The following is a 27,545-nucleotide window of genomic DNA, read 5'->3' on the forward strand; positions in this document are numbered from 1 at the left end:
CACAGCTACTGAGCCCAAGCTCTAGAGCCAGCGTCCTGCAACTACTAAGGCCCGCTCGCCTTGAACAAGAAAAGCCATCGCAATGAGAAGCCCGTGGACTGCGAAGAAGAGCCCCTGCGTATCACAACTAGAGAAAGCCCTCATGAAGCAAAGAAGACCCGGCGCAACCAGAAAACTTTTTATTTAAAAAAATAAAAAGGGCAATGAAAAATACTTTAAAACCTGTAATTGTACACACATTTGCCAACGTTGTCCTATAGCACCAGAGGTTTTGTTTTGTTTTTAGTTTGAGCCTGTGGAGAAGGGAATGGCTACACACTCCAGTATTCTGGCCTGGAGAATCCCATGGGCAGAGGAGCCTGGTGGGCTACAGTCCACGGGGTTGCAGAGGCAGACTCGACTGAGAAACTAACACTTTTTTCCTTTAGTTTGGGTCAAGGACCTATATTTTCCAGTCTGTTCTTTAAACGGGGAGCAAACACTCTTACACAGCAATTTGAGGGAGGTGGAGGCAAGGGAAGATGCTCTACCCACTACACCGTACAGGACGGCCTCCAGACACAAACGCCGAGGACGTTGAGGCTGAGAAACACGGGTCCTTTCTGAGACCCCTTGCTCAAAACATCCATTCCCCCTGTTCAATCCCTGCTGTCTCCATGGCAAAGGGCACTTAACAATGGGCATTTAAGTGGCTGGATCCCCTTGCAGTCCAAAGGACTCTCTAGAGTCTTCTCCAACACCACAGTTCAAAAGCATCAATTCTTCAGCGCTCAGCTTTCTTTGTAGTCCAAGTCTCACATGACGACTGGAAAAACCATAGCCTTGACTAGTCGGACCTTTGTTGGTAAAGTAACATCTCTGCTTTTTAATATGCTGTCTAGATTGGTCATAACTTTCCTTCCAAAGAGTAAGCATCTTTTAATTTCATGGCTGCAGTCACCATCTGCAGTGATTTTAGAGGCCAGCAAAATAAAGTCTGCCACCGTTTCTACTGTTTCCCCATCTATTTGCCATGAAGTGATGGGACCGGATGCCATGATGTTAGTTTTCTGAATGTTGAGCTTTAAGCCAACTTTTTCACTCTCCACTCTCACTTTCATCAAGAGGCTTTTTAGTTCCTCTTCACTTTCTGCCATAAGGGTGGTGTCATCTGCATATCTGAGGTTATTGATATTTCTCCCGGCAATCTTGATTTCAGCTTGTGCTTCATCCAGTCTGGCGTTTCTCATAATGTACTCTGCATATAAGTTAAATAAGTAGGATGACAATATACAGCTTTGACGTACTCCTTTTCCTGTTTGGAACCAGTCTGTTGTTCCACGTCGAGTTCTAACTGTTGCTTTTTGACCTGCATACAGATTTCTCAAGAAGCAGGTCACGTGGTCTGGTATTCCCATCTCTTAAAGAATTTTCCACAGTTTGTTGTGATCCACACAGTCAAAGGCTTTGGCATAGTCAGTAAAGCAGAAATAGATGTTTTTCTGGAACTCTCCTGCTTTTTCTATGATCCGATGGATGTTGGCAATTTGATCTCTGGTTCCTCTGCCTTTTCTAAAACCAGCTTGAACATCTGGAAGTTCACAGTTCATGTATTGCTGAAGCCTGGCTTGGAGAATTTTGAGCGTGACTTTACTAGCGTGTGAGATGAGTGCAATCATGCGGTAGATCTGGACTTACTGTTTTGTATTTGTCAGCAATCACTGGGGACTGGAAAAGTCTGTTCACAGTGGCCCAGAGTGAAGCCTTTGATAAAATTTACCAAGAGATGGTGGCTGGGCTTCCTCAAGCCCTATTCCCATGGGAATGATGGCCTCATATTCCTGGATTGGATGTAAATGCTGAATATCCTGATGTTCTTGTGTTCAAGCATGCTCATAGGAAGCAAACTTTTATCCTACGGTTCAGTTACACACTTCATTGAAAATAACACTGTTCCAAGAATACTATTTCATACTAGGTGGAAGTCATATAAAATTAAAAGTTCAGTGCCAGAAATGAAGTTTTAATGTAATACATACACACACCCACCACACATGCATACACAAAAAAGAAAACCATGTTCCTTATTAACTGTAAGCTACTGCTGCTTCAAAAAGTTACATGAAATTTCAAACACACAGAATAAGGGGGAAAAAACCCAGTATTTAAAAATCCATGTGAATTCTGATTTGTTAAGAAATAAAAGTAAAAGGCTTCCAGGTGGTCTAGTGGATAAGAATGGGCCTGGAACACAGGCTGGATCCTTGATGGGGGAAGATTCCACATGCCCTGGGGCAACAAAGCCGGTGAGCCACACAGAAGTACTGAGCCCACACTCTGGAGCTCATTGAAACACTTCTAAAGCACTAGTGTGGGGGGATCCTGATGATCAGCTTGTGCACAGTTCTCTGGCTGATGGTGACACAGCAGGGTCATGTCACATGGGTTAACATTATCAGGCCTTAGGTTGCAGACTTCCCTTGTGGCTCAGATGGTAAAGTGTCCGCCTACAATGCAGGAGACCCGGGTTCGATCCCTGGATCAGGAAGGTCCTCTGGAGAAGGAAATGGCAATCCACTCCAGTACTCTTGCCTGGAAAATCCCAGGGATGAAGGAGCGTGGTAGGCTACAGTCCATGGGGTCGAAAAGAGTCGGACACGACTGAGTGACTTCACTTGGTCACTTGGTCTTGGTCTTAGGTTGCAGGAGCCCTGGGGCTACACGTTCATCCTCATCAAGTATTAATAGTCTGTCCATTTGGTGGGGAAGGGGGTTCACAGCTGCAAAACAACTCAGCAAATGTGCATCAACTACTACGTGGGGACTCCCGACGGGAGCTGCAGCAGAGGCCGTGGGGGAAGGCCTGCCCCTCCATCATGGGGTCCTGCTTGGTTACACTTCCAGAAACGGCACACACTATCTGTGGGTTCTCCCTGACACACAAACTCACAACCACAAAAACTGGGATGTACAGAGTCAGTATTTTAACCTCTGTGGACCAATGTCTGTGGCCGCTACTCAGCTCTGCATCGTCCAAAAGCAGCCACACATGACGGGTGGAGGTGCACAGGCACACACACTCAAAATTAGTTTTCAAAAATAAGTACATAAAAAAGTTTCCACACAGGTTGTTGTTTAGTCGCTCAGTCGTGTTCGACTTCTGCGACTCCATGGACTGTAGCCTGCAGGCTCCTCTGTCCATGGGATTCTCCAGCAAGAATACTGGAGTGGATTGCCATACCCGCCTCCAGGGGATCTTCCCGACCCAGGGATCCAACCACAGTACCCTGCATCGGCAGGCGGATTCTTCACCACTGAGCCACCAGGGAAGCAGTACACAACCACAAATAGTGGGTTACGTACACACAACGCACAATCGCAACCCGGCACCCGCACGCCCACATCACAGGGCCGAGCTCACACCTCCCATCGTCTCAGTCTCGCGGTCCCCTTACGCGCCGCCACAAGAGGGCGCCCGCGTCCCCACGGGGCCCACACGCAACCGCGTCATCACAAATCGTGGAAACAGGCCGCAGAGGCTCCTGGGAAGTGTGGTCCGAGTCTCGAAAGGCGCCGCGCAAAGGACTCTGGGGCAGTTCGTTCTGCCAAGTCGCAAACGAGATTCCACCCTTGTCCTGGAGACCCATCCCTTCGCCCCTCTCCCGGGTCCACTCGACTCTGGGTCAGACAGATCGGAGCCACCGTGAGCCGGGATCCCGCAACCTCAAGTCACGAGGCTTCTGGGAGGAGCAGCCTGAGCTCGCGGTGCGCAGGCGCCAGCGAGCGCGTTCCAGGCCCCGGGTGAGCCCGGCTCTACGGCCCTTTAAGCCCTGGGGGCAGAGGGAAGGGTGTTAGGACGGAAAGCCCCCGGACAGGAGCGTGTAGGTATGGATGCCCAGGAGGGCAGCGAACTGGGGAGACTGGGTCTGGCTGAAGGGACCAAGGCAGGACCTCAGCACCTGAATCCGTCTGCGTGATCGCCTAAGGACTGCTACAGGTGGGGCCCCTGGGAGCGCAAAGCGCACCCTGCACCTGCGCGCTTTGGTGCAGGGGCGGGGCCTCGGGCGGGGCCACGCCCCCAAGAGCGGCTCGGATTGCGCGAGCGTGCCTGCCGCGGCCGGCGTGTGAGGGGCGGGGCCTCAGGCCGGAGCCGGTGGGAGCGCTGAATGAACGCCTGCGCGCCGCGTGGCTTTGTTTAGGGGCGGGGCCTCGCGCGCTCGGGGACGCCCTGGGGGCGGGGCCGCGGCCCGTCGACGTGTCCCGCGCGTGACGGGGCGGGGCCCGGCAGCGAGGGCCCGGGGGTCTCGCAGGGGACTGCGCAGGCGTGGGGAGCGAACGGGGAGCCAGGGGCGCGCGAGGTGCCGGCGCAGCTGCTGTGGTCGCCGCCCGGACGCGACCCGGGAGGACGGGGTGAGTGTGGGTGTGTGTCTGGCTGAGCTTGTGTGTCTGGGCGCCCGCGACCGCCCGCGGGGCCTTGTCTGGTCGTGTGGTGACGGAGTGTGAGATGAAGGACTCTGTGTGAAGCGTGTGGTGGCGGCGCCGTGCTGTGAGGGGAGGAGGGCGTATGGTGGCGTCTCTGCGGGTCTGTGACGGAGCCGGCCGTGTGGGGACGGGGACGTGCGTCGGGCCCGCGTTCGTGTGTCCCCGCGAGGTCTGTGGTGGTCGTGCGAGGAAGAAGCGACTGCGCCTGTGGGAGGGCGCCGGGGGCGGCGCGTGAGTGTGGCTGTGCCGCTGGAGCGCGTTCGCGTGCGTGACCATGTAAGTGGCCGTGTGGCGCTGTCTGGCGTGGCTGCGTGGTTTGACCCGGTGGCTGTCCGGCGTCAGCGGCCCTGCGGTTGTGCATGGGTGGCGGTGTCACGGCGCCGTCGTGCTGTCCCTGCGGCCGCGGGAGGAGGGTCCCCGTGGGGAGGACGCTGCGCGGCTTCGCAGGCGTGCAGGCTTCTGGGTACAATCGGGTGATGACAGCACCCGCGTCGGCGCTGGGACGGTTACCTGGGGTAACGCCGTGAAACCCGAATACCCAGGACGGAGCGCGGCTCAGCCCGGCGCGGGCGCTGGGTGTTTGCTGTCGTCCTGGTGGCCGTGTGCCCTTGTCCCCGCCCTGAGGTGGGGGCACAGTGGGGAATGCTAGCGGAATCTTCGTCTCTGAACTTGAGATTGGGCGGCCATCCTGGAAGCTGAGGAGCTGAACCCTTCTGGCCCAGTTGCTCCTTTGGGTCTGTTACTGCAGTAAAGCATCTGAAGGGAGGGCGGAGTCAGCCGTGGTTTCCCAGGTGGCACATGCTGTAGATGCAGGTTCCATCCCTGGGTCAGGAGGATCCCCTGGAGGAGGAAACGTCAACCCACTCCAGTGTTCTTGCCTGGAAAATCCCATGGACAGAGGAGCCTGGTGGGCTGCAGTTCGTAGAGTCAGAAAAGAGTTGGACAACACTGAGCATGTGTGCGCGCGACACACACGCATGCGGTCTTCCTTGGTCTCTGGGACCTGTGACTGCATATGGTTGTGTGTTTGCTTCCTAACAGTGTAGCTTGGGGGACTCTGGGACTTCTGGTTCCATCCCTCAGTTGTTGTGTGATTTGCGGAGAGGTCACGTATATTGCCCCTGGCAAATGGAGATAGTAGGACTGATCTTATGCTTGTGGTGAATGTTAAGTACTGGGTTGGCCAAAAAGTTTGTTTGGGTTTTTCTGTAAAATGTTATGGAAAAACTCGAGTGAACCTTTTGATCAACCCAATCGAAAAGTGCCTGACACAAGTAAGCAATATATAAATGATAATTGCTTTATTATTAGTGCAATAATTGCAGAGATTTCACAGAGAATAAAATCCACACAGGAAGAAAAGCAAAAAGTGGAGCCCCAGGGAAAGGGTTTCAGGTCGGGAGGTAAAATAACCTTAAAGTCTAGGTCAAGCTTACATTGAAAATTTTTTGGTGAGGGTCCTGGGAGGGCAGGAGCAGAGGGTCTTCCCAGATGGAGCTGTCCCGAGGGAGCGCTTGCGGTTGCCATCCAAGATGGGAAGTGGCAGGAACTGGGGAGAAGTAACACAGAGATCTGGAGACATCTGTCAGCCTGTCCAGAGCTTCTCAGCTTTGGCACTTTGGATGGTTAGGGCAGATAGTTTTTTGTTGGAATGGGGTACCGGGGAGGGCTATCCTATATATTGTAGGATATTTAGCATTATCTCTGCCTTCTACCCGCTAGAAGCCAGTAGCACGCCCTGCTTCACCAATTTTGACAAGCAGACATGTCTCTGGACACAGCCTGGCGTCCTGTGGCGGATACAGTCCTCCTAGTCAAGAACTACTAGTGTACAGGAGCATGATGAGGGCACACCATGAACGTTCTCAGGGCCTGAGGGTGGGCGGGAGAGGGAGGGGGCTCGAAGAGAGAGGGGGTAGAGGGATATTGTTGTGGAGATGAGAAAGAAGGAAAGGGTATCTGTGGCCTGCAGCCTGGGGAGGCTCTGAGAGGCATCCCTCACTCAGCATTCAGATGCCTGCTGTGGGCCAGGCTGACAAGACAGACTCGGTTTCTACTCATCTGGTGTTTGCATTTAGTAGAGAGAGGAAGTTAAATTTATAGCAGGTGGCAATAAGTGTCTTAAAAAGTAAAGCAGGGTGAAGGGATAATACGGTGACAGCAGGTGCATTTTCAGTTTTCACACCAAGGCTTCCTGTGGACGTCTCAGTTAACTCCAAAGCCAGGAATGACTCCTTGGAATTCTTTTTTTTAAAGATTATTGATTTATTTACTTATCTTTGGCTGCACTGGTTTCCATTGCTGCTCTCGGGCTTTCTCTGGTGGTGGGGAGCAGGGGCTCCTCTAGTTGCAGTGCGCCGGCTTCTCACTGTGGTGGCTTCTCTTGTGGCAGAGCATCCCAGGCTCTAGAGCACGGGCTCAGTAGTTGTGGCACACGTGGGCTTAGTTGCCTTGAGGCATGTGGGATCTTCCCGGACCAGGGATTGAACCCATGTCTTGTGCATTGGCAGGCACATTCTTAACCACTGGACCACCAGAGAAGTCCGTCCTTGAAATTCTTTGATCAGGGAATATAAGAGTTTGAGCTTATCAAAGACTTTCTTCTCTCCAGTGCTCAGGTCTGGGCTTCAACAGGGAGATCTCTGGGGCTCCAAGACTGGGGCAGTAGTTCTAACCTGTGGCTTTGCATAGAGTAGAAATCTTAGAAGATACGAATAAGACATGCTTGGACTCAGGTCCCAGAGATTGACTTGATTATTCCGGCATCGGGCCCCGCCATCAGTTTTTAATTAAAAAGACTCCCGAGAGATGACTGTGTACAAACAGGGTTGAGAGCTACGGCTGTGAGAGTTTGTGGGCTCTTCTGGGGCTTCTCAGTATAAGAGAAATTAATTGATGGCGGGGAGGGAAGAGGAGATACCAGTGACCGGTGCTTCCAGTATCTTGTCAAAGGCAGTCCTGACCGCTGCACTTGGCTGCAGTAGGGACATTCCTAGCCCCATCCCATTTTAAGTGAGGAAGTCAAATCTATTCCCACGCCCAGCAGAGAAAATGGCGGGGCTGGCATTCAGGTGCAAAGCCTGTGTTTTCTGTTCAGCTGTGTTTGCGTCTTTGGAAAAAGTACCTTCCTGTATCCCTGGTATCTGGGGCTTTCAGGTTCAGGGTGAGAGTGAGCTTAAAATACTAGACAGGTGGTACAGCAGGAACGGGCTGGCTAAACAGAGGCAGTGAGACTGTGCCTTTCAGGTGTGTTAGGACCCGTCCCCAACTCGACACCCAGCAGAGCCCCCCGGATCACGGGGGTGCTGTGCCCAGAAGGGAGGCATGCCACTGTCCAGTAACTTAAAAAAAAAATTATTTCTTATTTTTGGCTGTGCTCGGTTTTCGTTGCTTTGCGCAGGCTGTCTCTAGCTGCGGTGAGCAGCCGGCTTCTCATTGCCGTGGCTGCTCTTGTTGCGAAGCAAGGCTCTAAGCATGCGGGCTTTGGTAGTTGCAGCATGTGGGCCCAGTGGTTGTGGCTCAAGGGCTCATTAATTGTGGTGCACAGGCTTAGTTGCTTCATGTCATGTGGAATCCTCCTGTACCAGGGATCGAACCTGTGTCCCCTGCACTGGTGGGCAGATTCTTATCCCCTGTGCCATCAGGGAAGTCCCACTGTCCAGTAACTTGTGTGTGTGTGTGTGTGTGTGTGTTTCAGCAAAACTTTACAAAAATAGTGGCCAGATTTGGCCCACACACTGTATTTTATGGACCTCTGCCTTAGACTATGATTTTTCCACGAGGTCTTGGACACAATGCTCTGTTGATTCCCCAGGCCATGGCTGGGCCTTGGGGAACCTAAGTGGGGTAGGGAGGACTTCAGAATTCTCTTTCTTAGGCCCGCTGGAGGCCGAAGCACTGGGCCAGGGAGGTGGGAGAGAACCAGGGCGGGCAGGAACCACGGGCTACCATGAGCTCATCTTAGGTAATGCTGATTCCCAGGTTTACTCAGGAGCCACCAGCTCCCAGTCTGTGGGACATCAGAGTCACCCAGGGCACTTGTTTAAAAACTTGGGGCCCCTGACCTCAGACCTTTCAGGAGGTTCGGTGAATCTGTGCTGGGGGTTCATCGAGTCTGTTCTCTCGGGTGGCCAGGATGGCCTGGCTTCCACATGTGGTTCCACCTCTCAGCAGAAGTGGGGCTGGTGAGGGACAGAGGGGAGCGTGATGACAGTTTAATAGGCCAGTGCTGTCCTTCTGCAGGTGGGGCAACAGTCTGTAGAGAGACCCGACTTGCCCAAGGGCACTTGGAGCTGATGTCACTTTTCATCTCGGGTTTCTGGCAAGTACTAGTTGGGGGAGGGTTGCAGGTCGCTGAGCAGGAGTCAGATAGATGGTCCAGGGAATGCTTTTTGAGAGAAGTTCTTCTCTGCCTCCTGTGCGTCCAGCCCTGGAAAGATGGTGGCTGGGCTGAGGGCTGAGACTGAAGTCCTCTGCATGAGGAGGTGGGAGGGGGCTGGTGCAGCCCACACGCCCAGGGCTGGGGCCCATGTCCTCTCATGGGCCCCGGCCCCACTGTGCTGCCCGAGTTCCTGAGGGGAGAAAGCTGGAAGCTGGAGGATGCAGCCGTGCCTTCTCAGGAGCCCAGGGAGGGGTGGCCTGGGAGAGCAGGCCTGGGAGCTGTGGAAGGCCACCAGGTCCACGTTTGTCCACATGCCGGACGTCGTTTCGTGTTTCAGGCATAGGCCTTGAGGACCTGTTGTGCGGGGCCTGACACAGCTGGGGGCTGGCTGTGATGAGGGCACTCTTGAGTCCTGAGGACAGATGCCAGCTTCGGGGTCCAGAGGGACAGAATCCGCCCTCCCCACCATTGTCACCAGGCTGGAGGGGAGCTTGTGGTCAGAGCCCCAGCTGGGAAAGGAGAGAGTTCCAGAATGTGCCAAGAGCCTGACCACAGGCCCCAGACACGAGGTCCTGGAGACGCCCGGCTCCAAGCACCTTTTGAGAGCCGAGGAGGGGCCGGATCCGGAGGGCAGTCTGTGCGTGCGGACCTGGGCACTGTCCGTCCTGCCATGGGGGCCATGTGCCCGCCGGGAGGTGTCCAAGCCACAGGTGCAGCCGCTTTGTTTGTGCCACTGTGCCTTATGCAGAGTGCTCAGGGCAGCCTCGGCGGCCTCTTAGATGTCCTCCTCATTCTCCCGAAACGGCAGAACGTTCCAGGTAGAGGGCACGCTGGCCCTGCGTGCAGGTGCCGGACTCCAGGGAGCCCGGGAGTGCAGGGCCTGCTGAAGCTTGTGCAGCCACTCCGAGTCCTTCCCCAGCTCCAGTGAGCAGCATGGGGACCCCACGCAGAGACGTGTGACCTCAGGGAAGCCCTCCGTGAGAACGTTGCCATAGCTGGTGGGGTTCGTGACATCCTGGCAGGTGGGCACAAGGCGGGTGTTCTGGTGGGACAGGGGCCGCAGCCGTCGTAGTCTTCGTGCCCAGCAGTGTCATGGGGGTTCCTGGCCGCCTCCCTGCTGCCCGTAGTCATGCTGGCCATGTCCTTGCTGAATGGACGGGGCGTAGTGCTCAGGGAAGGAGCCCTGGCCGTGCACCACCAGCAGCGACGTCTCGCCATGGCCCCTGTCGCCCACCGCCACGACCTTTGGCTCCTTCCTGCCTAGGCCGGGGGTGGCAGTCAGGGCTGAGGCTCCGGCCCCACGGTATCCAGAGCCAGGAGCCAGCAACACTGGCAGCAGTGTGGGGTAGAGCTTACCAGTAAGTTTTGAAGCTTGTACTCATCCAGGTTCTAGCCATCCTCATCTTAGGAGCAAGGCTTTAGTGTGGTACTAAATTAAATTGCACAGCCCTTTCCCACCCTGTGGTCTGGGACTCAGAATACAGGCCCAGTTTAGACCTCTCCCCTGATGTATAGTGGGATCCAGCACTTTATTTTGTGTTATTGTTTCGAAGAGGTGATTGTCTGTGCACTTGGCAAATTGTAGATAGGGAAAAGGGAATTTTGAAACCTAGTGACCCAATTCCATTCTTCAGGGACAGTCATTGCTACCAACTTCTTTATTCCATTTCCAGAACTTGTCTGTGCCTTTTCACTCAAGTGTTCATATCCTGTTTTTTTTTTCTCCTAAGCATTTTCCTCTACACCTATTCTCCATCATTATACCATGTCTTGGAAATCATTTCACACACGACAGGCACAGCAGATCTCTTGGCCTCCTTAGAGCTGACATCGTGGGCCTGATTGTTCGTTCTGTGCTCCGGGCACTGTCCTGAAACTTATAGGATGTTTAGCAGCGTCTCTTGTCTCTGCCCATTAGATGCCTAGAGCACCTCACCCCTCAAGCTGGGACAACTACAAATGTCCCAGACATTGCATCTCCTGGGAGCAAAATTACCCACAGTAAAGACCCACTGGTGTAGTGCTGCCTTATTCCTTGTCAGGCTGCTTGGTGCCCCATATGTGCATGTAGCGTTCACTCCTTTTCTTACTGATACGAAGTTGTTTCCAGGCTCTTGACAGGTAGTTAATCATAATGGGGAGAACCTTAGTATTCTATTACAGGTTAATCACTAAAGGGCCATTGCTTGTAAGCTTAAGTTACACACAGTGGCCCATCTCCGGGAACTCTATTTGCCAGGTAATGAGCATGGAGGTAAAATACCTTTGTTTAGGTCTCTGGAATCATCCTGACCAGGGCCACCTGTGAATGACTGCAGGCAGGAAGAAATTAACGCATCCCTTTCAGAGGCTGACTGGAACCAGGAAATGTTTGCCTCTACTCCCTCCCCTTTTCGCATAAAAGAAGCCTGAATTCTAACTCAGGCAAGGTGGTTCTTTGCGACATGAGTGTGCCACCTTCTTATCTCCTGGCTTTCCAGATAAAGTCACTGTTCCTTGTTCCAGCAGCTCGTCTCTTGGTTCTTTGGTCTGTCATATGCTGAGCACTGGAGCTCGGACTTAGTAAGGTAATGATAATGTAAACACTAACACTTGTTTAGCATTGGTGCTCCCCTGAATTCATTGAGTGTTTTCCTTCATTTAATTTTCACAGCAGCCCTGTGGAGTTGTCCTGGTTATTTTCCTCGTTTGGCTGTTGAGGAAGCTAAGGCCCAGAGAGGTCAGGGAGGGCATTTGAGTCACTCAGGAAGTGGGTGGCGAAGTTGGAAGCTAAACCCAGACCACCTGGCTCCAGATGCATGCCCTCCACTGAAGCACTGCCCTGGCTCCTCCTGCAAACCCTGTCATTTTACACACACGCAGGAATGTCCAAAGACGTATCAGAAATACCTGGGTCAAACAGTATGTGCACCCTCAGTCTTAGGCGGTATTGCCAAGTCACCGGTCTCTCTAAGCAGCCCTGTGTGAGAATTCTTGCCGCAGCCCTCTTGGTGGGTGTCAGGCGTCCTTGGTGATGCTTGGTGTATACCAAATTAAAAAGGAAAAGGAAGGCGAGAGATAGCTGTGTGCCTGTAGTTGAGGGTAACTCAGGTCAACTTCTGCCAGCTTAGGGCGAGGCAGATTTGTGTTTACCCCATTGTACAGATGAGCAGACTGAGGCTCTATGTAGCTCTCCCACAGCCAGTAATCGGCAGAGGCAAACTTCGAATCCAGAATTATCTAACGACAAACTGCTGTTCTTTCCTCCCAGCTGTGCCGAGTTCCTTGGAGGAAATTACTTCGTGGACAAGAATCACACACCTTCAATTCACGGTGTGTGACGAGCACAAGCAGCTATGAGAAACCACAGGATGGACGCCATGCCACTTCCTGGAGCAGTCCACTTGACTTGAGGAACCAGAAAGGAAGAATCTGGTAAGTGACTTTTAAATACAGTTTTTATATTAACACAGATTTATCATGATGTGGAATGCAAAAGTCATATGGTTGTTGCAGGAAAAAAAAAAACAAAAAAACAGAAGACTTCAGGAGTTTTATGTGTTGGGCAGCTGCTTTGGGGTGTTCTCAGGCTGCTGAGTTAGACATTAGCCCTCCTTTGCTGTGCAGGGATGTTAGTCAGAAGCGCTTAGAGGCCGCATGGCAGTGGAGTGCTGGAGCTGGCCCACCCCGGCTCACGCAAGCCCATGGGGCACACGTCTCCCCAGCCTCAGGTTCAGTGGCATCAGTTCGATATCTTATAGCACACTCTGATGGCAGTCTCTACACCATAGAAATCGGCAGACATTGCAGACTACAGCAGCGTGTACGTGACCTTCCTGCAGCAACCATAAGTTCGTTCTCTGTGAGTCTCTTTCTGTTTTGTAAGTAACTTCTTTTGTGTCATTTCTTTTTAGATTCCACGTGTAAGGGATGTCAAACGGTATTCCTCCTTCTCTGTCTGACTTCACTGAGTAGAACACTCTCTAGGTCCGTCCGTGTTGCTGCGGATGGCATTGTCTCGTTTTTCTGATGGCCGAGTGTACTCTACTGTATGTGTGTCCACATCTTTGTCCGTTGCTCTGTCGGTGCACATGTAGGTTGCCTCCATGTCTTGGCTGTTGTGAGCACTGCTGCAGTGAACGTTGGGTGCATGCCTCCTTTCAGGTCATGTTCTTCTCCAGATCCATGCCCAGGCCTGGGGTTGCAGGGCCACATGGTAGCTGTACTTTTAGTTTTTTAAGGAACCTCCATACTGTTCTCCATAGCGGCTGCACCAGTTTACATTCCCACCCATAATGTAGGAGGGTTCTCTTCTCTCCACCCTCTCTTTAGCATTTATTGTTTGTGGATTTTTGATGATGGCCATTCTGAGTGGTGTGAAGTGATACCTCACTGTAGTTATGATTTGCATTTCTCTAATAATTAGCTATGTTGAACATCTTTCATGTGCCAATTGGCCATCTGTGTGTCGTCTTTGGAGAAATGTCTGCTTAGGTCTTCTGCCCACTTTTTGAGTGGGTTGTTTGTTTTGATGCTGTTAAGTATCATAGTTCCGTTCAGTTCACTCCCTCAGTCGTGTCTTGACTCTTTGCAACCCCATGAATCGCAGCACGCCAGGCCTCCTTGTCCATCACCAACTCCCAGAGTCCACCCAAAGCCATGTCCATTGAGTCGGTGATGCCATCCAACCATCTCATCCTCTGTCATCCCCTTCTCCTCCTGCCCTCAATCTTTCCCAGCATTAGGGTCTTTTCCAGTGAGTCAGCTCTTCGTGTCAGGTGGCCAAAGGATTGGAGTTTCAGCTTCAACATCAGTCCTTCCAATGAACACTCAGGACTGATCTCCTTTAGGATGGACTGGTTGGATCTCCTTGCAGTCCAAGGGACTCTCAAGAGACTTGTCCAACACCACAGTTCAAAAGCATCAATTCTTCGGCACTCAGCTTTCTTTATAGTCCAACTCTCACATCCATACATGACCACTGGAAAAACCATAGCTTTCACTAGACAGAACTTTGTTGAAAAAGTAATGTCTCTGCTTTTTATTATGGTGTCTAGGTTGGTCATAATTTTGCTTCCAAGGAGCAAGTGTCTTTTAATTTCATGGCTGCAGTCACCATCTGCAGTGATTTTTGAGACCCCAAAATAAAGTCTGTCACTGTTTCCACTGTTTCCCCATCTATTTGACATGAAGTGATGGGACCAGATGCCATGATCTTAGTTTTCTGAATGTTAAGTATCATAGCTGTTTGTAAATTTTGGAGACTAATCCCTTACCAGTCACATTGATACAGATATTTTCTCCCAATCTGTGGGCTGTCTTTTTGTTTTTTGTTTCCTTTGCTGTGCAAAAGCTTTTGAGTTTGAGTAGGTCCCATTCCTGGAGAAGGCAGTGGCAACCCACTGCAGTATTCTTGCCTGGAAAATCCCATGGACAGAGGAGCCTGGTAGGCTGCAGTCCATGGGGTTGCTAAGAGTTGGACACAACTGAGTAACTTCACTTTGACTTTTCACTTTCATGCGTTGGAGAAGGAAATGGCAGCCACTCCAGTGTTCTTGCCTGGAGAATCCCAGGGACGGGGGAGCCTGGTGGGCTGCCGTCTATGGGGTCGCACAGAGTCGGACACGACTGAAACGACTTAGCAGCAGCAGGTCCCATTCCATTTGTTTTTGTTTGTTTTTATTTCCATTTTTTTGTGAGATGAATTGAAAAGATATTGCTGTGGTTATGTGAGTGTGTTCTGCCTATGTTTTCCTATAGGAGGTTTATAGTATTCAGTCTCACGTTTAGGTCTTTTTTGAGCTTATTTTTGTGTATGGAGTTAAAGAATGATCTAGTTTCTTTTTTTTTTTTTTACATATGACTGTCTAGTTTTCCAAGCACCATTTGTTGAAGAGACTGTCTTTCCAACATTGTGTAGTCTTATTAATAATACATTTTAAAACTCAACACAGTACATCTGACATATTACCTTTTCAACTTATAATCAATATAAACAATTACCCATGGGATTTTTTACATTCTATTTTTTTTCATACTAGGTCTTTAAAATCATGTATTTTATGGTTATGTATTTTATGGTTAGAGTGCACCTCAATCCAGACACTTAATTTTTATTGGAGATATTTGATCTATATTTAAATTTTGTAAAATTTATTATTGGAGGGTGGTCCCTGTTGGCCTAGTGGTTAGGATTCTGGGCTTTCACTGCTGTGGCCTGGGTTCCATTCCTGGTTGGGGGGCTGAGATACTCCACAAGCCACATGGCATGGCCCAAAGAAACAAACCCAAACTGTTCCAGACATACTTAAAAGCTTTACAGTAACTGAACTAAGGATCAGTTTTTAATCTTAGATTAGTGATAAATTGTAATTTGATGATTCTAGTAGTTATCATTTTTATAGTTTTAATAATAAATGAATTGAAATAAAATAAAATAAAATGAAACAGTTTCTTATTTCCAGAACTCAGTGTCCGCTGGTATTCATGTTGGACGAGACAGGTACAGAGTGACGGGGTGATAGAGAGCCTCCCTTGGAGGTGATTCTTGACATCTCAGCTCTTACTCTCTCACCCTGGTGCACACCATTGAGGTTTCTCTTCCAGATTTCTGCGCACCTGTCTAATGAGCCCCTGCTGCAGCTCTTGCTTCCTCCTTCATACCCCACCAACACACGTTCATAGTATTGGCCACATAGCCACCAAGAAAAATTTTTGTTAAATGTTAAGTCAGTCACATCATTCCTTTACTCAACTACCATCCCTCCTCACACCTTATCACACTTAGATCAGTTCCATACTGCTTGTCACCCCCTTCATGACCCGGCCCCTCCTGACCCCAGTCACCTCAGGCTCACCATTTCCCCGCTCTCTCATGCTGCTTCCACTTACCATCCTCTGCCCTCCATACGCTGGCGTGTGCCCGCCGCAGGCCCACCATCTCCCCGCTCTCTCATAGTGCTTCTGCTCACCTGCGTTCTCTCTGCCCTCCACACGCCCAGCGTGTGCCTGCTGCAGGGCTCTTGCACCTGCTGTACCTCTACCCAGAATGTCTTTCTCCCCGTGCCCAGGTGACTCATGCGTGTGCTGCAGTCACACCTCAGCTCCGGGTGGCCTCTTCTGAGAGGCCTCCCTCCAGCCTGCCCCTCCTTCCCTGCTCAGGTCAATTTTCCTTCACAGCAGGGATCGCGGCTCACGCTGGACTCTGTGTGGGCCTGTCCTCCCTGCTGAAACGTAAGGGACCGAGAGCAGGTGCGTCTCTGCTCTGACTCTGCTCCCCCGCCAGGCCCTGGGACAGCTCCTGGCACGTGGCAGGCACGCCACAGCTACTTGTCAGCTGAAGAGCAGGTGTCTGCCCCTTTCACTGTCTCCTGACCTGGCGCCTCCTGTGATCTCAGGAGTAGACGGTGTTGGCTGCAGCTTCTCCCTGGTGCTGAGAAAGGGCAGCAATGTTTCAGACAATGCTCTGACTTACCCGGTGTGTGTGTGTGACCAAGGTGTGGGCCTGGAGGCTGTGGGCCCTCCCGATGGCGCAGGCAGTCTCACGGCTTCTCTTCTCCCCCAGGTTCACCTTCTCAGTGCTCTTCCCTCCTCCAGCTGTGAGCCCTAAGACAGAGGAGAGGATGCCTGCGGCTCGGGGGAAGTCCAAGTCCAAGGTAAGCACTGCTCTTCCTTCGGGAAAGTTCTTCTGCCTTGTAGGAAACCATTTCTTTCCTTCCAGCCCCATGAAGACGTGGTCCCTGGTTTCCTTCCATCACCTCAGAGGGTGGGAGCGTGAGTAGGGGCCCCCTCTCCTTTTTTCTCAGTGTGTGCATGACCTTTCACCTATGCATTCAGCATCTCCAGGGGCTCTGCCTGTCTTCCCTCCCCAGAGAGAAGGCCAGAGACACCGTGATTTCTCAAGGTGGACATGAGTGCCCAGGTGGGACCTGCTGGGGCAGAGGGCTAGATGTTGTCCTCCAGAGTTAATCTCTAATGTTGCCGTTGTTTCTACTTATACAGCCCGTATTTACGAGGAGGAAACTTCTCTAACTTTGCGAGACTTCTGACCCTGTTGGTATTCAGGTAGAGTTAGTTGGACCCAGGCCAGTGAGGCAGCCGCCTATGATAGGCATGTTTCAAGATTTTAGCAGTCAAGCAATTTTCTACAGTAAGCCTCCTGAATGCAGTTTCTCATAATGGACACTTTTGCCCTTTAAGTTGTGTGTATTCGTTCCCCATTGCTGCAAACTTGGCCATTCAAGACAGCATACAGTTATTTTCACAAGTTTGTGGGTTGGGGTTCAGACCCAGCTTGGGTTAGCTGGGTCCTCTGTTTTGGGTCTCACAAGAGTGAAATCAAGCTGCCGCCAGCTGTGGTCCCATCTGATGCTCAGGGTCCTCTTCTGAACTCACTGGTTACTGGCAAAATTTCATTCCTTCTCCTCTGCTTCCCGAGTGGCTCCCTTTGTCCCATCTTCAAACCAGCATCAACAGGTCCAGTGCCACTCATGCTGCAGATCTCCCCGACTTCCCTTTCCGCTTTCCTCTTCCGCCAGCTGGAGAAAATCCTTTGCTCCTGGGGGCTCCTGTGATGACACTGAGCCGACCTAGATAATCCAGGCTACTTCCTTCTATTTCAAGGTCAACTGATTTAACCTTGATAACATCTGCAAAAATTTTGCCACGTATAATGCACTCACATCTGGTTAGGGACATGAATCACAAGCAGGACTGCCCAGACTGAACCCCAGCTTCTCCATTTACAAGCTGTTAGACCTCTAGTAAGTTACCTCACCTCTCTCGGCCTCAGTTCCCGTATCTGTACCATTGCTGTGGTCCTCTGGGCAGTGCCCCAGTCACTGCCTAATATGGGCTAGTGCATGCAGGGTACCTAGAAGAATGCCTTGTCTTTGTCAGTGCCGTGTAAATCCAAGTTGATGTGCAAGTTGATGGAACAAAACCTTTAACACCAGCTGTATCATATTGCATTGTGTTTTATTTATTACAACTGCCCCTTTTGATCTCAGAACCTCAGTGTTTCCTTAATAGAACCCTGGCATCATGTGTCTTCCATGTTTGGAAGTCCCCTGTTTTCTCCAGCCGTGTGGCAGCACAAGCCCGCAGTGAAAGGACATCTGCTTTTCCATTTCAGGCACCAGTGACATTTGGGGATTTGGCCATCTACTTCTCCCAGGAGGAGTGGGAATGGCTGAGCCCCATTCAGAAGGATCTGTATGAAGATGTCATGTTGGAAAACTACCAGAACCTGGTTTCTCTCGGTAAGGCTCTCCTGCTCCCATGATCCACAACTGGACTGTTGAGGGAGATGAATCGATTAGTCAGGGAAATAGAGGCCACTCCAGTTTGGCTTTTTTTTAACAGCTTTATTGAGGTATAATTCACCCATGTGAAGTATACAGTTCAGTTGGTTTTTTAAGTGTATTTACAGACTTGAGCACCCGTCACCATAGTCAATTTTAGAACATCTTCAGTTCAGTCAGTTAGTCGTGTCCAACTCTTTGCGACTGCATGAACCACAACACGCCAGGCCTCCCTGTCCATCACCAATTCCCGGAGTTCACCCAAACCTATGTCCATTGAGTCGGTGATGCCATCCAACCATCTCATCCTCTGTCGTCCCCTTCTCCTCCTGCTCTCAATCTTTCCCAGCATCAGGGTCTTTTCGAATGAGTCAGCTCTTTGCATCAGGTGGCCAAAGTATTGGAGTTTCAGCTTCAACATCAATCCTACCAATGAACACCCAGGACTGATCTCCATTAGGATGGACTGGTTGGATCTCCTTGCAGTCCAAGACTCTCAAGAGTCTTCTCCAGCATCTTCATTACCCCCCAAAGAAAGCCTGTAACTATCATCAATCACTTTTTTATTTACCTGTGCCAACTAACGCCCCCAGATTAGGCCAACACTAAACCATTATCTACTTTCTGTCTATGAATTTCCCTATTCTTGGTGTTCCATAAAAATGAAATTAAATATGTTGTCCTTTGTGTCTGACTTCTTTCATTTAAGGTAATATTTTTGAGGTTCATCTGCATTGTAGCATGTATCAGTACCTCATTTCCTCTTCATGGCCAAATAATATTCCACCTTTTCTTTTTCCATTCCCCAGTTGATAGGCATCTGGGTTGTTTCCACTGTATGGCTGTTATGAATCTGCTGCTGTGAATGTTCATGGACAAATTTTTGTGTGGGTGCATATTTTCATCTCTCTTGGGTGTATGTCTAGGAGTGGTAGGTACTGGTCATATATCAATAGTAACTATATATATAACCTTTTGAGGACTTGTTTTTGAGAGAAATAATTTAAAGAATTGACTTTTAACAGGTACTATTAAAAGGTGAATATTGGACGCTGAGGTAACAGATGGTAACTGCAGGACACATCATCCTAGGGCTGGGAGGACAGAGGGAAGAGTTTGGAGTTTTAAGGACTTTGGGAATAGGACTCAGACTTCAAAAGGAGAGGGGAGCACTGCCTGTTTTGTTTATCCTGCTGAGGGGGCAACATGAGGCTCGTTCTGGGAGTCACAGCGGAAAAAAGCAAAGCAGAAATGGAAACCGCCAGTACTGCTATTGGCGGATGCTGACAGGGAGCAGCTGGCATGGGAGTGTGGGTTACAGCAGACCAGAGGATGCGGGCTCGCCTGTGGGAAGACTGTCACCAAATGACCAGCCTCGGGAGTTCTGCTCCAGCTCCTCCCCAGAGTAGTTGGTTTTGTAGAGTTAGAGGTGAATAGCTATGCTGTCTATGACTGACCTTTCATCCTTTTCTCCACCTACCCTTCACATCCTCTGTGCTCCTTTTGCATGAATAAACCCCATTTCTCTTGAGACAAAGCCTGATTCTAATAGCTGTGGTGCCCACATCATGCTCAGTTCCAGTGTTTTTCCTGTGTTGTAGGACTTTCCTTTCGGAGACCAAACGTGATCACCTTATTGGAGAAAGGGAAAGCGCCCTGGATGGTGGACCCAGTGAAAAGACGCCGGGGCTTGGGTGAGTGCCTTCCATCATAAAAGGGCAACATCTTTAAGATAATAGTTGAGAGCCACTTTCTCCACCTCAAAGACCCCAAGGTTGTGCAGAAAACTCAAGTCTCTTCAGTATGTGTCCCCAGAGGGAGAATAATTAATATTCAACAAGCCTCTCACTAGGTATCTGATATTCTTTAAAAAAATAAATTATTTATTTGGCTGCTGCTGCTAAGTCGCTTCAGTCGTGTCCAACTCTGTGTGACCCCATAGACGGCAGCCCAGCAGGCTCCCTTGTCCCTGGGATTCTCCAGGCAAGAACACTGGAGTGGGTTGCCATTTCCTTCTCCAATGCATGAAAGGGAAAAGTCAAAGTGAAGTCGCTCAGTCGTGTCCGACTATTAGCGACCTCATGGACTGCAGCCTACCAGGCTCCTCTGTCCATGGGATTTTCCAGGCAAGAGCACTGGAGTGGGGTGCCATTGCCTTCTCCCTATTTGGCTGTGTCTGGTCTTGGTTGTATCATGCTGGATTGCCAAACAGACTCCCTAGTTATGACACACGGGCTCCAGAGCTCACAGGCTTCGTTGCCCCGTGGCATGTGGAATCTTAGTTCCCTGACTGTGGGTTGAACCTGCGTATCCTGCATAACAAAGTGAATTCATAACCACTGGACCACCAGGGAAGTCCTTGATACTCAGGTTCCTCCCAACAGCTCTATAAGGTCGATCCTCTTCTTATTCCGATTTTATAGATGAAGAAACTGAGGGCCAAAGAAGTTTAGTGACTTGCCCAAGTTCACCTAGCTGGGAAGTAGCACCAGAGTTGGGATTTGAACCCCAGCTTCTGGTCTCAGAAGCTCAGGTTTTAATAGCCTCATCCCCATCCTGCTTTGGTTTTCATATTTCCCTTCAGAGAAAGTGTGTGTATTCTGACTTCTCTAGTGATTGTATTTATAATGACCTGACTTGCATCATTGTCTTCATTCCTTAAAAAAAAATTAAAAATCTTTCCCATAAGCGTTTATTTTGACTGCTTTTCAAGAACTCATTTCCTTCTCTAGTATTAATAGATTCTTCTTTGATTGGTTAAATTATGGGTTTTTAAATTTTGTTTTGTTTTTAGTTCATTTTTACAGCTATGAGTTTAATTTTTTAATTGTAAAAAGCACATAACATTAAATTTACCATCTTAACCATTTAAATCTAGTTTTTATTTATTTATTTTTTGACTGTGCTGCTTGGCTTGTGGGATCTTAGTTTTCTGAGCAGGAATTGAACCTGTGCCCTTGGGAGTGAGAGCATAGAGTCCTAACCACTGGATTGCCAGGGAATTCCCATGTTAACCGTTTTTAAATGTACAATTAAGTATATTTGCATTGTTGAACAAGAGGTATCCAGAACTTTTTAAGTATTGCAATACTGAAACTCCATACCCACTAAATACTAATTCTTTGCACCTCACCACTCAGCCCTTGGTATGATTTTGACTACTATGGATACTTCATATGAATGGAATCATGCAGTATTTGACCTTCTGTTGCTAGCTTTTTTCCACTTAGCATAATGTCATCACGGTTCATCCGTGTTGTAGTACATGACAGGATTTTCTTTTTTAAGGTTACATCATATTCCACTGTGTGTATATACCACATTTTCTTTCTTTATTCATCTGTTAGTGGACATATGGGTTGCTTCCACATCTTAGCTACTGTGATTCATGCTGCAGTGAATACGGGTGTACAGATAAATCTCTTCACGATCCTGATTTCAATTCCTTTGGATATATACCCAGTGTTAGTATTGTTGAATCATATGGTAGTTCTGTTTTTAAGTTTCTAAGGAACCACCATACCATTTTCCACAGTGGCTACACCATTTTTCATTTCCACCAGTAGCACACAAGGGTTCCGGGTTCTGCTAATCCTTACAGCACATGTTTTCTGTTTTTTAATATATATATAGGCTGTTTTTATGTTGTAAGATGATATTGTGGATTTAATTTACATTTCTCTAATGATTAATGATGTTGAACATCTTTTAATATGTTTATTGGCCACTTGTCTGTCTTCCTTGGAGAAATACCTATTCAAGTCCTTTGCCCATTTTTTTAATAGGGTAATTTGTCTTTAAGTTGTAGAAGTTCTGTATGTATTCTGCACGTTAGCCCTTTATCGTATATGTGATCTGCAGTATCTGTAGGTTGCGTTTTCCCTGTTGTTTTCTCTGAAACACAAAAGTTAAGTTTGATGTGGTCTCGTTCTCTTCTTTCATCTGTTGCCTGTGCTTTTGGTGCCAAATCCAATGTCCTGAAGCTTTTCCCCTGTGTTTTCTGCCTAGGAGTGTAATAATTTTTGGTCTTACGTTTTAGGTCTTTAGTCTGTTTTTGACTTAGTTTTTGTATATAGTGTAACTAAGGGGTCCATGTGCATTCTTTTGCAAGTAGGTACCCAGTTTTCCCAACACCATTTGTGGAAGAAACTGTTCTTTCCCCTTTGTGACAGTCTTGGCACCCTTGTTGAAAATCATTTGACCAGATATATGAGACTTTATTTCTGGGCTGTCTGTTCTCTTCCATTGGTCTGTATATGTCACTGCCACAGCATCTTAATTATTAGGAAGTCTAAGCATCCTTCTTCATTTCTCTCTTTCAAGAGTGTGTTGGTTATTCAGGGTCCCTTGAGATTCTATATGAATTTTAGGACTTTTTTCTACTTCAAAAAATTTTACTGGGATTTTGATAGGGATTGCAATGAATGTGTAGATAACTTTGAGTGGTATGGGCAGTTTTACAATATTAAGTCTTTCAATCCACAAGCATAGGATGTCTTTCCATTTATTTATAGCTTTGATTTCTTTTAGCAATGTTTGTAGTTTTCAGTGTCTTTCATCTCTTTGGTTAAACTTACTCCTAAATATTTTATCCTTTTTGATGTTATAGTAAATGGGATTGTTTTCTCAATCTCCTTTATGGAGTGGTCATTGGTAGTATATAGAAACAAAACTGATTTTTGAGTGTTGATTTTATATCCTGCCACTTTACTGAATTAATTCACTTATTAATTCAAATTAATTAATAAATGTTCAAACTGTTTTTGGTGTGAAATTGAGGTAGTTCCTTCTGTTCCTAGCTCACTGAGTGTTTTTTATCATGAAAGAGTGATGAATTTTGTCAAAAGCTTTTTCTGCATCAGTTGAGATGATCATGTGGTTTTGTCCTTTAATTTGGTGATTGTGATATATTACATTTATTTTCCTACGTTGAACTATCCTTGTATTCCAGGTATAAATCCAACTTGCTCATGTGTATGATCCTTTTAACGTACTGTTGAATTTGGCTTGCTAGTATTTTGTTTAGGATTTTTGCATAAGTATTTAACAGGGATATTGGTCTGTACTTTGATTTTCTTATGGTGTGTCTTGTTTCGGTGTTAAGGTAATGATGACCTCATACAATGAGGTAGTAAGTATTCCCTCTGCTTTTGTCCTCTGAAAGAGATCATGGAGAATTGGAATGATGTCTTCCTTAAATGTTTTGTATATTTCACTAGCAAACACACATGGGCCTGGTACTTTCTGTTTGGGAAGGTTATTAATTACTGAGTCAGTGTTTAAACAGATGTGTGCCTATTCAGATCATCTTTTTCTTATGTTTTGAGTTTTGGCAAATTGTGTCTGTCTATAGTTTACCTTCTGCCTTTCCCGGACATTTCCTACAATAAAACCACATGTATCTATTGAACAGTTTGTGGAGTTTAATGTGGTATATGTTGTTGTTGTTCAGTTGCTAAGTCTTGCCCAACTCTGTGACCCCGTGGACTGCAGCATGCCAGGCTTCTCTGTCCTTCACTGTTTGCTGGAGTTTGCTCAGGCTCATGTCCATTGTATTGAGTCAGTGATGCCGTCCAACTGTCTTATCCTCTGTCACTCCCTTCTCCTCCTGCCTTCAGTCTTTTCCAGCATCAGGGTATTTTCCAATGAGTCAGCTCTTCGCACCAGATAGCCAAAGTACTGGAGCTTCAGCTTCAGCATTTTCTTTAGGGGTTGACTAGTTTGATCTTGCGGTCCAAGGGACTCTCAAGAGTCTTCTCCAACACCACAGTCCAAAAACATCAATTCTTCAGCATTCAGCCTTATTCATGGTCCAACTCTCATATCCATACATGACTACTGGAAAAACCATAGCTTTGACTATATGAACCTTTGTCAGCAAAGTGATGTCTCTGCTTTTTAATAGACTGTTTAGGATTGTCATAGCTTTTCTTCCAAAGTATATGGTATATATTTATTCAATAATAAAACCTTTATTCATTTCAAATTGCACTTCTGTGAATTTGTTATTAAGTATTTCTATGAAGTCCTTACTATGTTAAAACTATAATAAAACACTCAAAGAGTTGTTACTCTAATTATCATCATTGTTATTATTTTGACTGATAATTATTGCAAACAGCTTCATTTTTTTAGCACAGGAAAACAAACTGAATTTCTTGATGTCTTTCAGACTTAGGGTCTAAATGTGAGACCAAGAAGTTACCTCCAAATCAGTGCAACAAATCTGGGCAAAGCATCTATCAGAAACCAGTTTCCACGCCACAAAAAGTTCCCACAGGAAAGAGAGGCTGCAGGAAAAATTCAGTCCTAATAAAACGCAAGAAAGTACACTCAGAGAAGAAATCTTTAAAATGTAACGACTGTGGGAAGTTCTTTAGTCAAAGTTTATCTCTTAAATTCCATCAGAACTCTCATGCTGGGGAGAAGCCTTATGAATGCAGTAGTTGTAGAAAAGCTTTCAGACAGATCTCATCCCTCATTCTTCATCAGAAAATCCACAATGGAAGGAAAAGCTTTGAATGTAATAAATGTGGGGAAAGCTTCATTCAGAGAACATCCCTGCTCCTACATGGGAAGATTCATGGTGAAAAGGAAGTCTTTGACTGTGGGAAGGCCTTGAGTCAGTGCTCATCTCTCAGTATACATCAGAAAATCCACTTTGTTGAAAATGTCTACCAGTGCAGAAAATGTAAGAAAGCTTTCATTCGCATGTCATCTTTTTTACTTCATAAGAAAATTCACAGTGGAAAGAAAATACACAAATGCAATAAATGTAGGAGAGTCTTCAGTAAGAAATCAGTCCTTGTTATACATAAAAGAATTCATACTGGAGAGAAAACTTGTGAAAGTGAGAAGGCCTTAAGTCACAGTCTACAGCAGAGAAGTCACCATTTAGAGAATCCTTATAAATGCAGAAAATGTGGGAAATTCTTTAGTAGAATTTCATCCATTATGCTTCATCAGAGAATTCATAATTCAGAGAAACCCCACAAATGCAATAAATGTGAGAAGATATTCAGGCGGCTTTCAACCCTTATTCTACATCTAAGAATTCATAATAAAGAGAAACTATACCAGTGTAATAAATGTGCGAAGGTCTGCAATCGGCATTCATCCCTTATCCAACACCAGAAAGTCCATATGAAGAAAAAGAAACTGTTTGAATGTAAAGAGTGTGGGAAGATGTTTTCTGGAACTGCCAACCTTAAAATACATCAGAACATTCATTCTGAAGAGAAACCCTTCAAATGCAATAAGTGTAGTAAAGTTTTTGGCCGCCAGTCATTTCTTATTGAACATCAGAGAATTCATACTGGAGAAAAACCCTATCAGTGTGAGGAGTGTGGAAAAGCCTTCAGTCACCGCATCTCTCTTACGAGACATAAGAGAATTCATAGTGAAGACAGACCCTATGAATGCGATCAGTGTGGGAAGGCCTTCAGTCAGAGTGCACACCTCGCCCAACATGAAAGAATTCACACTGGAGAGAAACCATACACATGCAAAACATGTGGGAAGGCCTTTAGCCAGCGGACATCCCTCATCCTCCATGAAAGAAGTCATACTGGAGAGAAACCCTATGAATGTAATGAATGTGGGAAGGCATTTAGCAGCGGCTCTGATCTTATTCGGCATCAGAGAAGTCATTCCTCGGAGAAACCCTATGAATGTAGTAAATGTGGGAAGGCATACAGTCGGAGCTCATCCTTGATTCGACATCAGAATACACATTCTGAGGAAAAGGCTTAAGATCGTTTTAAATATGTAAAAGCAGAGAGGGAGGCCAGCCAAGTAGCAGAGACAGAGGCGTGGGAAAATGCATGTCTGTAACACAAACTGTAAAAATGGGGCAGTTTGATTTTGTGTCCCACTTTGAAAGCCAAAGAACAAAAGTCATTGGTGATTTGACTGGAGGATCTGAAATCAACTGAAGCAGTGACTTTATCATGTATGTTAGTTTCAAAATAACAAGCTCAGATGATTGGGTCAGTCATTTTTAATGAAGAGCATTCTTCATTTGATAAAAATAACTGATACTTTATTTCCATCGTAACTTTAAAGCCATTTCATTGGTCATGTACAACAAAGTAAATTGTAAATCCATTTTTCTGGATGGATCTGTGAGCCTGACTTAAGGTCATGTGAAGAAAGAGTTTGAGTTTGTCCTTTAGAAGTATCACAGAAGGAATTTTCTCACAAACCAGGGTGCCATTTTTAGCTAACAGTAACTTGTGGGTGAGAATAAAGAAGACTGAGTAAAGAGATAATAGCACTCACAATTGTGTGGAGCGATAGAATCATTACCATACTGTCTCTGTCGATATGAAGATATATGATCTTCATGGTGTGAAAAATCTAACAAGCCTGGGACAAGCTAATGGGGAAAAAACAGGATGTACTGAAGAATGAGGAACTTCAGAATGGGGAGAAATTATTGTTTTGTTTGTATATGAATTTATATTTATATGAATAAACATTGGTATTTTTATGTAAGAAGACTGGTGTGCCACAAGTGATTGGTGGAGAATGGGATGTCGTGGACTGAATTCATGTTAAAAACGTAACCCCCAATGTGACTGTATTTGAATTGAGGCCTTTGGGGATATAGTAAGGGTTAGATGAGGTCTTGAGGATGTGGTCCTCATAATAGGAATGGTGTTTTTACAAGAAGAGACACCAGAGATCTCTGCTGTGCGAGGACACAAGAAGTCAAACTAGCCCTCACCAGCACCCAGCTGTGTGTCATCCTGACCTCGGACCTGCAGCCTCCAAAACTGTGAGAGATGAATTCTACATTATTCAGTTTATGGTGTTTTGTTATGGCAAACTAAACTAATACATGAGAAAAACCCTGCATTTATGTGCCAGGCTCTTAATTCTTGTCAGCTGTTCACCATATATACAATAGTGTTCAGTCCTTCTTTCCAGTTTGTGCAAAATATATAAGAAATAAAATCAGAGTTCTTTTTTGGAACTGGCTTATATACAGTTGGACTCTTCTGTGTGTTTTCCTATTGCAAAAGCTATTTTTGAAAATACCCATATGTTGTTAAGACAACTATGTGGATTGTTTGATCACATGAGGTCACTCTAACTTTGAACACAGCTGAGAAAATAACAACTGGATTTATGAAGGGAGCATGCATGCAGTATAATAGAACAATTAATTTTCCATTTAAACTTGTCATATCAGTGTGCAAACTCAGCATAAAAACCAGCACTTCAAGCAAACGGATGAGCAGACGACACAGAGAAGGCTCATGGAGGGCCATGTCTTTTCTCCCTACCGTTCTGTACACACACCCCTCTACTTTGTTAAGTCCTCTGCCAATCTGCCCTAGATGTTGGTTCCAAATCAATGGTCACAAACCTAAAACATGTTATGTGTACTAATAAGACACTGTTCTTGCCTGCAGGCA

General features: G+C 47.2%; 1 protein-coding gene across 5 annotated transcripts; it reads left to right on the forward strand.

The window, feature by feature from the left end:
- Positions 1-3,543: 3,543 nt before the first annotated feature.
- On the forward strand, positions 3,544-27,100 carry ZNF667 (zinc finger protein 667). 5 transcript variants are annotated; one of them, XM_019979211.2, is made up of 6 exons: positions 3,544-3,780; positions 12,093-12,256; positions 16,386-16,476; positions 17,955-18,081; positions 19,725-19,817; positions 24,296-27,100. In XM_019979211.2, exons 3-6 carry the CDS (start codon positions 16,444-16,446, stop codon positions 25,873-25,875), a joined length of 1,833 nt encoding a protein of 610 aa, XP_019834770.2. In that variant the 5' UTR covers positions 3,544-3,780; positions 12,093-12,256; positions 16,386-16,443; the 3' UTR covers positions 25,876-27,100. The 5 variants fall into 5 exon arrangements, with proteins under 5 accessions (XP_019834770.2, XP_019834772.2, XP_019834771.2 ...); XM_019979213.2 differs by lacking the exon at positions 3,544-3,780 and adding an exon at positions 3,797-3,864; XM_019979212.2 differs by lacking the exon at positions 3,544-3,780 and adding an exon at positions 3,837-3,976.
- Positions 27,101-27,545: the final 445 nt, after the last annotated feature.

The sequence above is a fragment of the Bos indicus genome, chromosome 18 (genome assembly GCF_029378745.1).
Source record: "Bos indicus isolate NIAB-ARS_2022 breed Sahiwal x Tharparkar chromosome 18, NIAB-ARS_B.indTharparkar_mat_pri_1.0, whole genome shotgun sequence".
In the NCBI taxonomy this organism is placed as follows: Eukaryota; Metazoa; Chordata; class Mammalia; order Artiodactyla; family Bovidae; genus Bos; species Bos indicus.